This window comes from Acipenser ruthenus, chromosome 19 (genome assembly GCF_902713425.1).
Source record: "Acipenser ruthenus chromosome 19, fAciRut3.2 maternal haplotype, whole genome shotgun sequence".
In the NCBI taxonomy this organism is placed as follows: Eukaryota; Metazoa; Chordata; class Actinopteri; order Acipenseriformes; family Acipenseridae; genus Acipenser; species Acipenser ruthenus.
The window spans coordinates 569,909-583,439 of NC_081207.1; the positions used below are offsets into that span (position 1 = coordinate 569,909).

Here is a 13,531-nt window from a genome sequence, read left to right on the forward strand (position 1 = left end):
TTTGTATACCATACATAGAGAGAGAGAGAGAGAGAGAGAGATAGCTTTTTTAATCATTTAATGTCATACATTTTTTTTTATTAGAAAATCAGGACTTCATATTTTGGTTCATTATAAAAAGTTACAGACTTCTGCTAAGTGTAAAAATATAGTCATACAAATATAGTTAAGAACAGATAATTAACTGATCAGGTCTGAACATGCAGTAAGACGACATCAGCTTTTCCTGTAAAGAGGTAACATTTCTGAAACGGGTTTAGCAGCTCAGTATGAGCTTGACACTCACATTGCATGTTATGATGCGAGGATCGTGGTGTGGGTGAAAGCAGGTTACTGTTGAGTAATCACATTGTTCAGTTATGATTACACAGCAAACAGATTTAGGAGGTTGGAGTTCAGAATCTAATTTCACAGTTTATAGTTTCATTCAAGCCTACTTCCCAGTTACAAGATGTGTCTCCCTCAGAAGCAGGTCATTTCATTGTTGGGGCGTGGCTGTGGTTTGCTTTGTTGACGGCTCGGTTGATAGGAAATTGCACAGCATTTATCAATATGACCTGCACCCCTCCCTTTCAGCCTTGTGAAGTCTTCATTTAAATGCAATGTATTGCTGCATCGAGAGCTTGCATTCCTGCTCCGTTATCTGATCTGTTCTTTCCCTCTTCATTGAAAGATGTTTGTTTCACAATTAATCAATCGTTCCCATTCTCCAGCAGTCTGATATTCCAAAATGCTATTCAAGTGCAAAGGGATAGGGCTGCCTGTGCTGTTTCCAAGGCAACCAGTGCCAACACTGCAGTCTCCCTGACAACCAGCGTACCTGTGCATGTGACACTGCCTCTCCCTGGAGTGAGAGGAGATCATTTCCTGTTTCTGTAGAACAGCAGTACTGATGTGCACACCCCTATACCGTCACACACAGACAGGGCTGTCAGTGCAAAGGGGTATTCATTCCCCCCCACTCCTGGATACAAACTCCTGCAAGGTGCATGAAGGACTTGGACACTGTGGATCCAAACTCCTGCAAGGTGCATGAAGAACTTGGACACTGTGGATCCAAACTCCTGTAAGGTGCATGAAGGACTTGGATACTGTGTGCCAGCGCTGCAGCTCAAGTACAGGGAGGCAATGCTTTATCAGCTTCTAAAACCCTGCAGTTTTCAGACGGCTATCTTCAGTGCAACAAAGCCACATAACTTCAGGAGTGTGCCTTTTCAAGGCCAGCATACACCTGCCATCACATTTCTGAAAGGCATCGCGAACACAGTCTAGTGAATGCTGTTCATGGTGGCAAGGAGTGGATTGGACCAGTACTGCACTGGCTGATCTGCATGAAGTATTGTGTTGTAATTATGTGTAAGGTAACAATGCCATGATGGGACTGGTCTCTCATGCAACACTTCATCACTTCATCAATAACCCAGACCCTTTTAATCATGCTCGGCTATACAAACCATTTTATTCGAATCATTATCTGATCCCTCTTGTGTTCACTGTATCTTAAAGCCATTTGTCAAGAATAAGGCTGCCACCTTTAAATGTGTGAACACCTCTGTTTAGTCTCCAGTAATAAACGTTTAGAAAATCCATAAACTAATATTAAAGCAGCAGACAAGTGTGGATCACTTCTCCCCAATATCGTTGTTGTGTATTATGGTGCAATCGCACACTGACTCATTGGCAATCCAGTTCATTATTAAACATCCTAGCTTTTTTCCACCGCAAAGACGAATTTTTTAAATATTTGTGTGCCAGCACTGCTATGCAAGTTCCTGTTAGGAAAGTAGGTTTTCCCTAGAAATTTACAATGTAGCCATGGTGTGCCAAAATAATAATACTGGGGGTTTAAGAATTATACGCGTGCAGTGCATTCCAGTGATGTATACCTGATTATTTCATATTCCTGTTAACTTTAAAAAAAAAAAAAAAAAAAAAAAAAAAAAAAGTGAACCACATTTCCTATGAAAATGCACATGCCGTAGATTCCTGTGAAATGCATAGCACCCCATGTGCCTAAAAGTGTGATGAATTTAACCAGAAAAAGGAACATTGTCAAAAGAAATGTACTGTATGATGCTGACAGTCTTTTTAAAATAATATATTTTTGTCCAACTCTATTTGGAAAAGGAGACCGTATAATACAAAGGGAGGCCAAGTTAAAGCAAGCCCTTTTTCGCTCATAATATTTAATTAAGGATCATTTTGTAAATGTAAATGCTCTGTATTTATGTTAATTAGCCATGAGGTTTTCTATGCTCTGTATTCCACCACAGAAGCACACGTGTGCAAACACCTTACAGAAAAGTGTATCATGTCCTGCTCAGTACAGTACTGTAGTAAATGTGAAATAATGTTTAATGCCCAGTTGTTTCTAGAGTAGACCGGGGTTTCTTTGTTAAAACAAACCTGAACACAGCACTGTGTAAAAACACATTGCATGTGTGTTGCTGTAAATACAGCATTGTTTATGGAGACACTGGTGGCTCAGTATGGCTTGGTGCCATCCTTCTATGTCAGTGGTAATGTACATTGTGTAAATATTAATGGGCAATAAGGGGAAAAGCTTCACTGCCCTTTGGAAATTAAGCATGCATGCTCAAACTAAACATGCTCAAAAACTGTTAGCCTTGTATAAACAGCTTTAAAAAAAAAAAAAAAAAAATTGGAGGCTGTTTACGTACCGCAAAACTCTCAAACCCTCTCCAAATGTTCAGTAAGATTTTTTCAGTTCAGGATTATTCGCAGGAAAAAAATGAGAAAAAGTCCAGTGCAGAGCCAGTGCTTGGGTTCAGCCGGTGATCAGCCTCCCCAGCCCTCTGTGCACCTGTGCCTGGATGGGGCCGTACTCCACCGCCTCCCCGTCCACCGTGATCACCCCCTTGGGCGTGCAGGGCTCCAGGCGGAAAGCCCGGACTGGCATGTAGCTCAGGTGGGGGCAGCGGAGCTCCAGGTGGGTGCCCTTCTCCATGGCCAGGAAGAGGCGCAGGAGGGCAGCCCGGGAGATGCCAGCCCTCACGTAGAAGAGGTGGAGGAGCCCGTCTCCCAGAGTGGCCTTGGGGGCCGCCAGCAGGTCCTGGGAGAGGTGGGACTGGTACACAGCCAGCACAAGCACAAAGCGCTCCTCCTTCACCACGGTCCAGTGAGCGGGCACGGGCTGGTCCAGGGGGGCCAGGAGCGTGTCGGCAGGGCCCTGCACCCCCGGCGAGGGTGCCTTGCCCGAGTTGTTGGAGTTGGAGGAGTTGTACAGGGTGTGGGGGGCGCTGTGGCTCTCGGACGGGAGGCAGCGCAGGGAGGCTCTGCCCGGCAGGTCAGGGCAGCCCTCTGCCAGGCCCGGGGCTGGGAGCTCCTGGGCGGGGAGGTACGCCAGCCTGCCCCGGTACACGCGCAGGGAAGCCAGTCGCATCAGAGTGCCCACGGTGAAGCGAGCCGCCCCCACGCGCCGGTACTTCTCGCTCTCGATGTCCACGTCGGATACGAAGCCCCAGGCCACGCTCAGGAAGGAGAAGTGCCGCTGGCCGGAAGCCGTGGTGACGGAGGCCAGGTCCAGAGGGGAGACCAGCCCCTTGCACAGCAGGAAGGTGCAGCTCAGCAGCAGCTCCTCACTGGAGAGGGCCTGGCTCCTGTGGGGAGAGAGAAGGGAGGAGAAGGCCCCGGTCAGTGCCTGTGCCAGCCAGGTATCAGACACCGAGCTTGCAGCCTATTGTGGATTAACCACGGGGAACCTATAAGCTTGCAGTGTAAAAAAAATAACTACTTACAACCACAAAAGTATTATCATATGGTTTGCTGGTTCTAAGTTTACTGAAAATAAATCCATTCTAACACAAAGCATAAATACAGAGTGTTCAAAACAGAAGGCAGTTGTGTTACATACACATAACCCACATGCTCACGGTTTCCTTTTACATTGAATACCGCCTCCGCCATAAAAGATCTCATTTTCACCAGGTACTGTACTTTGGCATTTCTTTCACTGGAGTGTCATTTCAGTGAACTCCGACCAGGGGGCAATGTGAACGCTACTGCCTGACGCAATCGCTGAGACATCAGGAAGTGGATTGATAAAGAGGATCTCTTGTTTTGCAGTTTTGACCGGAACATTCCTCAATAACCACATTTACAAGCAAGTAACACCCCTTCACTGCTCTGAATGCTATGAGTCTCCATTTGCATCGTCATCTCTTACAGCCACTCTGTGCTTCCTTGCACACAGTTACATCGATTTGAGTGAATTAAAACAGTGAATAATTAATTGCCAGTCATGCTGATCTAGCAGTCTTGTAATAAACGCTGCAGGGCTCAGAGAATTGGTGCACTCAGCCAGGGTCAACACAGTGAGATACAGCGTGTTGGGCCGTGCCCCTCAGTGACTCTCAGGTGCCACCGGGTGGCAGTGTGCGAGGGCTCCTTACCCGGAGTAGTGGTTGACAGAGGCGGCCACTGCGTTCCCAGATCCCCCAGGCAGGATTCCCAGCGGCTTCCGAACAGCGTCCTCCCAGTCTGCCCTCTCCATCAGCCCGTTCACAACCTGCAGGGGACACACCAGGGGATTGCTTTAGAACGTACGTCTCGAAGGCTTGAGAGGGTACCTCTAGAGTCCCGTTGAGAGGGTACTTCTACAGTCCCGTTGAGAGGGTACTTCTAGAGTCCCGTTGAGAGGGTACCTCTACAGTCCCGTTGAGAGGGTACCTCTACAGTCCCGTTGAGAGGGTTTCGTTCTCTTATACTCTTTGCTGTGTCAGGGGGTCTGTCACGCAAAGTGGGCAAGAGAAGGTACTCTCTCAACTTGATTAGAGGCAGCCACCGAACACTGAATCTAAATGAAAAGCAGAGTACATTTCGAAAGCTTTGTCTTTGGCATTCAGAGTGCAGATCTACACTCTCCGTGTAGCTGCTGCTAATAGGATCCAGTGAGGACATGACCTATAATAACCATTGATAGCCATTAACCTTAAATTGCTCCCACTTGGGCAGAGTTTGCCTGCCCCAATATCTACTAATAATTCTTTGGCTGACATAATTACTGCCAGCAGGTTGTGTACGAAACAGAGAGCAGAGTGTCTCAGATAAGATACCCAGAGGGGAAGTTTACTGACTGCATGCATTCACAGACTAATCCTGACTTTAAAGCGAAGTGCCACAAAGGAGATTTCATTTTTAATAGAATGTTGTTTTAATTTAATAGTTACTAGAGCCATGTGTTGCTTGTTTTGTGCTTGGTGGGCTGGCTGTGCTGTAATAGTGGCTGGAGAGTTAAGAAGGAGCAGGAGTCTAAGTGCACCAGTTTTCTTTGTCTAAACTGAGTTGCACCCAGCCTGGGATTGAGGTTTCCCTGACACCCAGATTAGAAAAACCACAAAGGATTTTCTTTTAAGGTAGTGATGTAAGAGGCACACTATTTCACGGTGGTTTCACTGTGCAGTTTTTTAACTGAGCTCCGTGAGAGAAGCATGATGAACAGGAGCACGAGAGAAGCGTCTCACCTCAAACAGCAGCCCATCTCCTGACAGGATGACCAGGGCGTCCCACTGCGACAAGTCAGCCTCCCGGAGCAGCTCATGGGCGTGGTTCTGCCTCTCTGCAATGCAGACGAGGACAGGAGTGAGCAGGGCGCGCACACACCACACACACACACACACACACACACACACACAAGGACAGCAGTGAGCAGGGCGCGCACACACCACACACACACACACACACACACACACACAAGGACAGCAGTGAGCAGGGCGCGCACACACCACACACACACACACACACACACACACACACAAGGACAGCAGTGAGCAGGGCACGCACACACCACACACACACACACACACAGCAGTGAGCAGGGCGCGCACACACCACACACACACACACAGCAGTGAGCAGGGCACGCAGACACCACACACACACACACACACACACACACAGCAGTGAGCAGGGCGCGCACACACCACACACACACACACACACACACAGCAGTGAGCAGGGCACGCACACACACACACAGCAGTGAGCAGGGCACGCACACACAAGGACAGCAGTGAGCAGGGCACGTACACACCACACACACACACACACACACACACACAGCAGTGAGCAGGGCACGCACACACCACACACACACAGCAGTGAGCAGGGCACGCACACACAAGGACAGCAGTGAGCAGGACACGCACACCACACACACACACACACACACACACACACACACACACTTTCAATTGTATTTACAAGAGAAGACTATTGTGATCTCTGTGAGCGCGCCTCCCTCCTGCACCTCTCACCTGTAACCAGCAGGGTGTACTGTGCGCCCGCCTCGGTCAGCATGTCCTGGACGTGGCTGTGGAAGAGCTGGGGTGCGTGGCCCGTCCCACTGTGAGGGTTCACCAGGACCAGCAACCTGCAGGGGCGTGGCAGCAGACTGTAGAGCTGACCTGGGGGGGGGGGGGGGGGAGGGGTTGATATAAATAGTGAGCGGTTCCCTGCCATACATGTGGTAAACTACACTGTATCACTCCAGTGGCTTGTAATTCACATGCTACATTAAACAGGTACGCCAAACAATCAAGGGTTAAACTTCTCAGGATTCTGATTGCCCTTGACAACCAAAATCTCCTCCGGGCTTCTAGAAAGTGGGATTGAAGGGAGCCCAGTCTTTGAGTGTTGAAATACTCAGCCTGGATCTACAACACAGTGCAAACAGCTCTCAATGCACAGTAACACTCAGCTCAGCCTGGATCTACAACACACTGCAAACAGCTCTCAATGCACAGAAACACTCAGCTCAGCCTGGATCTACAACACACTGCAAACAGCTCTCAATGCACAGAAACACTCAGCTCAGCCTGGATCTACAACACACTGCAAACAGCTCTCAATGCACAGAAACACTCAGCTCAGCCTGGATCTACAACACACTGCAAACAGCTCTCAATGCACAGAAACACTCAGCTCAGCCTGGATCTACAACTCACTGCAAACAGCTCTCAATGCACAGAAACACTCAGCTCAGCCTGGATCTACAACACACTGCAAACAGCTCTCAATGCACAGAAACACTCAGCTCAGCCTGGATCTACAACACACTGCAAACAGCTCTCAATGCACAGAAACACTCAGCTCAGCCTGGATCTACAACACACTGCAAACAGCTCTCAATGCACAGAAACACTCAGCTCAGCCTGGATCTACAACACACTGCAAACAGCTCTCAATGCACAGAAACACTCAGCTCAGCCTGGATCTACAACACACTGCAAACAGCTCTCAATGCACAGAAACACTCAGCTCAGCCTGGATCTACAACACACTGCAAACAGCTCTCAATGCACAGAAACACTCAGCTCAGCCTGGATCTACAACACACTGCAAACAGCTCCCAATGCACAGAAACACTCAGCTCAGCCTGGATCTACAACACACTGCAAACAGCTCTCAATGCACAGAAACACTCAGCTCAGCCTGGATCTACAACACACTGCAAACAGCTCTCAATGCACAGAAACACTCAGCTCAGCCTGGATCTACAACACACTGCAAAACAGCTCCCAATGCACAGAAACACTCAGCTCAGCCTGGATCTACAACACACTGCAAACAGCTCTCAATGCACAGAAACACTCAGCTCAGCCTGGATCTACAACACACTGCAAACAGCTCTCAATGCACAGAAACACTCAGCTCAGCCTGGATCTACAACACACTGCAAACAGCTCCCAATGCACAGAAACACTCAGCTCAGCCTGGATCTACAACACACTGCAAACAGCTCCCAATGCACAGAAACACTCAGCTCAGCCTGGATCTACAACACACTGCAAACAGCTCTCAATGCACAGAAACACTCAGCTCAGCCTGGATCTACAACACACTGCAAACAGCTCTCAATGCACAGTAATCAGACTGGCCGAGAGGAAAGAAGCACAAAGCTTTGGAAACATTGTAAAGCACAGTCCTGAGATGAAGAAGACTGGGGAGTTTCACAATGCCTGAGCTTCACCACGCAGGTGTGTTTCTGTCTGTCTGTCCACAATCACAGGGACTGGTGAGGAGTACGGGTAGCTTCACTACAGGGAGCTTCACTGAGCGCTGTGGAGGAGGGGCGAGCTGAGATGGCAACCCCAGGTGAAGTACACGGAGAGCTGGCAATGCAGCCCTGCACTGCGGCCGCCCTCTACTGTATCGCCATTCAGGGAAAATAAAACACTTCCATGCCCAGTGCTGTTGATCCAGTTTTCTAAGGGCTGTGAATTGATCCCACAGCATTGATTGGAGCCCTAAGGAACTGTGCCTGATCCAGCACTGGCAGCTGTGGCAGGAGATAAAGGCACATTGCTGGGCTCTGCCAAGGACTCTGGCACAGGGCTCCACCCCCCTTCAGCCTCTTTGCACTGTGCACAAGGACCCTCTGTCTAATCTTCACTGCAGTACAGCAATCCCAAGTGAAATCAATGCTGGACCCTTTTCTGAAACAGATTAGTGATACACAGTTAACCTTGGCAAACCTGTTGGGCAGGATTTGGTTATCAGCAATACGGGTGCAGGAATGCGCAGGAAAGAAAAAAAAAGCAAAAATCACAAACAATGTGTGAGCTGTTTCCAAACACACAGGCATTGTTCCCTCACAATGAGGCTATTGTGGGCAGAGAGCTCCCCAACGCATTTCCAGAGAGTTGTATATCTATCTAATAGCACTCGGGGCTGCTTTGTGCTTTTCCTTCCGTTAATATTTTAAAGATCGGATGATTTCCTGTTCGGTCGGATATATTGTCTATTGGGGACAGACGGCCAAGCTCTCAGAGTGATACTCTCTGTGCTTGCCCTCCACAGAGACTGGTTGATCTGCGGGATCCTCAGTACAGATGGATAAACATCTCCATCCTGCTGTAGCTCCTCTTCCTTTAGGCAAGGGAGCGTTGTGTATTGATCCCAGTCCAGGATAGCCACTGCAGGGGAGTGGGGACACAGAGATGGAAGCAGAAATACAGTGATTTTGAAGTGCGAAGACACAAACTAGCGAGAAACCACAGCGAGGAGCAAATGCTGCTGGGTTTTTCAAAATACATATGTATATATTCATATTATTACATTGTTAGGGAATATACATATGCAACTATGGTAAAACTACAAGAAGCTACATCAAGTTTTACTTGTGATTCTGTTTGAGCATCAATAGGTCTGGATGAAGGATATCATACAGCATTGTGCAACCCCTGCCCCATTGCCCAATACTACAGAGCTATTCCTGCCACGGGTTCGAGGGAGTGTGTCAGAGCCTGTCTCATGCATCACAGAGAGGCTCTCGGGTGCAGCACTGCTTGACTTGCAAATCGAAGGTGATGTCATTGAAAATTACAAGAGAAACAAGAAGAAAAAAAGGCTGTCTTTAAAAAAAAGAGGAAAGAGGAATCAGAAAAGAATCAATTGTGAAATTTAAGAATCCACAGGTCATGTTACTGTTCAGAGAATGGAGTCACAGAGCGAGTGTCAGTGACTCAGAGAGAGAGAGAGAGAGAGAGAGAGAGAGAGAGAGCAAGAGGGAGGGAGAGAGGGAGAGAGAGAGGGGAGATTGAGAGAGAGAAAGAGAGAGAGAGCCTCAGAACAGCTGCTCTAATCAGGCCTCAGTGATATCTAAAATAAACACCACCCTGAAAAACAAATACCTGAGAGGCCAGGTAAAATCACAGCATGAACTAGAGTGCTACCAGAGCTTAAACAGACCATACGCCCTGGCAGGATATCTGGTCAGAGTTAAAAAACAAAAACAACTACTGACCAAATACAGATTGAGCGACCACACATTAGCAATCGAAAAGGGTCGACACAGAGCCACGTGGAGACCCAGAGAGAGGAGACTGTGTGAGCGCTGTGAGTTACACCACAGAGAGACAGAGCTCCACTTCCTACAGCACTGCCCCAAATACAAGCTGCTCAGGGACACATTCTCATACCCAAATTCACGAGGCACATCAGTGACTTCACCCACCTCACAGAAACTGAAAAATTACAAATATTTTTAGGAGAGGTGGGGATAACATGTGCACTAGCTGCAGAATATGTGCAGAGAGAGAGAGAGAGAGAGAGAGAGAGAGAGAGAGAGAGAGAGAGAGAGAGAGAGAGAGAGAGAGAGAGAGAGAGAGAGAGAGAGAGAGAGAAAGAGAAAGAAGTGAATATGGACAGGGACCTGCCTGAGACCAGAAGTAGAGCACCAATCACAAGCCAGCTCAGCACAGAGGTCAGGGAGCTGACAGCATGTCAAGATCCGTCTCAGAGAATGGCACTCGAGTGCCTGGAGGCCAGGCTGACTGAGGGAGCTCTGTGTGCTGATGACCCGAGTCCCTGTGTCTCCATGCAGCTTGACAGCATCTCCTCTGCTCCATGGGTTTAAAACGCTTTCCCTCCCACCAGCATGTCAAGAGAACTATTCTCCCTGCTGGTACCATTGCACCCGTCCAGTAGCTCACTGTACTGCTCTCGTACCTCCTGTCCCATGGTCGATGCCAGGGGGTTCGTTTCAGTCAGGGGTGTTACTGTGTTCTGTTTAGATCTCAGTTGTAACCTGCAGTTTCCAGTTTGGGATTATCATGTGGAATCCGTGTTAGTTTTCCTAGCACTGGTTTCTAATGGTAAAGACCGTTTTCTGTTCCATGTGCTGTACTATGTCTCTGAGCCACCCTCCCAGGTGACTGGTGTCCCCAGTAGTGTGGAGTAGTGGTTAGGGCTCTGGACTCCTGACCGGAGGATCGTGGGGTTTAATCCCAGGTGGGGGACACTGCTGCTGTACCCTTGAGCAAGGTACTTTACCTAGATTGTTCCAGTAAAAACCCAACTGTATAAATGGGTAATTGTATGTAAAAATAATGTGATATCTTGTAACAATTGTAAGTCACTCTGGATAAGGGTGCCGGCTAAGAAATAAATAATAATATTTCAATCTGGGTCGCAGTCTAAAACCACATACACATTGTTCATGACTAAACTCATTCAAATGAAACAGGGAAGTGAAAACAAGAAGTGGTTATTTGCAAATTAACAGGTGTCAGATGAAACAGGAGTCGCTGTTTATATAACGTAGCGTAGCACTTGGAACCCCGTGAGGCCCAATCACAGCCCTGCTTGCCCTCTCTTCCATTACACTCAGCGCTGTCGGAGGAGTGCTGGAGGCTTCATTTCCTCAAGGATGCAGTCGGTTCTGTTTAGTAATGTGAGCTAACCTCTGATGGGGTGAATTGCAATCCAATACACAGAGAGCGAGGGGAGGCAGGAGGTTAGTTTCGCTCGCTGTAAGCTGGGTTTGTAGAGCACGCTTGCTTCTGCTGTTCTAAGAGCAGTGTCTGCTGAAGCATGTGTTTGTGTTGGTTCAGTCTGTATCCATGCAGTAACAGGTGCACACAGCGCTCCACAGTCACAGTGCTGGTAGAGCTGGTAAAGCAGGTTCTCATGCCCCATGACAGTGAAAGCAGGTAACCAGGTACAGTGTTGTGCACAAACAGTGCACTATCAACATTGTTGACTTAAGAGATGCGAATCTGAAATACTGTACACAAACACCTGCTACCGATATGTAACAAACACATGGGCTTTAAATAAAGTGTTCATTTCATACCCAAGGATCTGCAGCACTGAGTAAAACATTAAAGCACTGTAAAGGACGTTGGTTGAAACATTTCATTTCTAATAGACTTTCTTCACTCCTACTTCAAAGCTAGTACATAATACAGAGCGCACACACACACACACACAGACACACACTGACACACACATAAGTCCCCAGGTAGAGGAATCTTTAACACAGGATTCACAATCCCGCTTCCCTGCAAGTGGCGGCATTAAACTTTGCTCTGTGGTGTTTTACCGTCAGAGAAAAATAATTCAAAGTGTAATGAAACAAAGATAAGGCTGGCAGTCCAAAGGTTGCAGAAGCTACTGAATTCATTGTATAAAACCCACCTATTCATACAAAAACAGAGCAGATCTTCCTGGGAGAACACAAAGAAACAACCCAGCCCAAGCCTTCTGCACTCACCTTCTTGTTTGGGAAGCTGTTGAATGGAGCTGTCCCGGATCGCTTGAGCCCATTTCTCAGCCTCTTTCAGATTCTCCAGGGGGTCCTGGGACACTTCAACCCTAAAAGTCTGGACAACCCTTTGCCTCACAGCCCCTGAGCTCATCCATCTCTTCTTAAAGGGATAGAAGTAGGCAGAGAAATAAGCCCCGGCGTCGGAGCTGTCCTCCCCTTTAAAAGCCCGGCAGCCGATGCAGTCGAGCAGCTGGAGGAGCAGTCGGGTCTGTCCGGTCTTCTGGACCTGCAGCTCCGTGCTGGTCAGCCTCACAGAGTACCTGTCCTTCGTGCTGGTGGAGAGAGTGAACTCCCCGCACAGCAGGACCTGCGCAGTCCCATTGCTCAGGGGCAGCGCCATGCTGTAATGACAGGGGAGGGGATGGATTCTGCAGATGAGAGGTAGAGAGTGTGAAAGAGAGATACAGAGGGAGAGAGACTGCGTCTGTCTGCTGTTAGGTTTCAGCTGCAGTGCAAAATGAGTAATGCTGGAGCTATTGCGATGTGCTGCTGTGGCATTGTGGAGGCTGTGCGTGTGTGTGTGTATGTGTGTGTGTGTGTGTGTGTGTGTGTGTGCTATTCTGCTCCCTAGTGACTGCATGGGGGATGACACACGTGCAGTGCCTCACTGATCCGATCTCTTAACCTTTGGAGAGTGGTCTTGAGAGAAACAGCAGGGAAACCATACTTGAATAGATGCTGCTGTCCCGTCCCGTCCCCCCCCCCCCCCCCGGAGTTTAGCAGAGTCGGTATTCCCATGTGAATAGGTTCAGGAATCTCAAAAACATGTTCAGATAAAAGCACATTTCTGTGAATAAAACCCTGTAGTATGTGACAAGGGAAATCTACCTTTCACTGGGATTGTAAACCTTGTTCAACAGCTACAGCGGGATACTCGACAGCTCCAGTTCCAAACTTCACAAAGGCTCCGGGCCAGCAAGGCAGTCTGTGCATGGTTCTGTAGCTGCTTCCAGGCTGTCTTCACAGATTGCAACAGCAGCCCGCATTCATTGCTCAAGAATGCACAGTAACGCCAGCAGTGTTTATTCACACCCCCATAAGAAGCACACCCAGAGATCAGACTGAGGAAGTGAGACTAGCCCTCAACTATTTCATTTGGTGACTTCAGCATTACTCATGCTTATTATTGCGTCTGCTAATAAAGTTCAGGAGAGTGCTGTGGGGCGCACTGTCGTCATCAGTGGAGTGAAAAGGGCACACGGCTGAACTGTGTGTGTGTGTGGCTTCTCTCTCTCATGATTAGTGACACTGTGTGTGTGGCTCCTCTCATGATCAGTGACTCCTTGTGTGTGTGTGTGTGGCTCCTCTCTCTCATGATCAGTGACATATTGTGTGTGTGTGTGTGTGTGTGTCTCCTCTCTCTCATTATCAGCGACACTGTGTGTGTGTGGCTCCCCTCTCATTATCAGTAACACTGTGTGTGTGTGTGTGTGTGTGTGTGTGTGGCTCCTCCCTCTCATT

At 48.3% G+C, this 13,531-nt stretch overlaps 1 protein-coding gene across 2 annotated transcripts in view; it reads right to left on the reverse strand.

Moving 5' to 3' along the window:
- Positions 1 to 13,072, reverse strand: part of LOC117424343 (sphingosine kinase 1) — a 14,894-nt gene extending 1,822 nt beyond the window's left edge. Inside the window, exons 1-6 of one of the 2 annotated variants that reach the window (XM_058992245.1) lie at positions 12,899 to 13,072; positions 12,017 to 12,438; positions 6,276 to 6,425; positions 5,484 to 5,578; positions 4,413 to 4,528; positions 42 to 3,620 (exon numbers count right to left, since the gene is read on the reverse strand). In XM_058992245.1, coding sequence (XP_058848228.1) covers positions 2,789 to 3,620; positions 4,413 to 4,528; positions 5,484 to 5,578; positions 6,276 to 6,425; positions 12,017 to 12,410 — 1,587 coding nt within the window. In that variant the 5' untranslated portion in view covers positions 12,411 to 12,438; positions 12,899 to 13,072 and the 3' untranslated portion in view covers positions 42 to 2,788. Of the gene's footprint in view, positions 1 to 41; positions 3,621 to 4,412; positions 4,529 to 5,483; positions 5,579 to 6,275; positions 6,426 to 12,016; positions 12,570 to 12,898 lie in introns of those variants that run through there. The other variant, XR_009307737.1, reaches the window with a different exon arrangement.
- Positions 13,073 to 13,531: the final 459 nt, after the last annotated feature.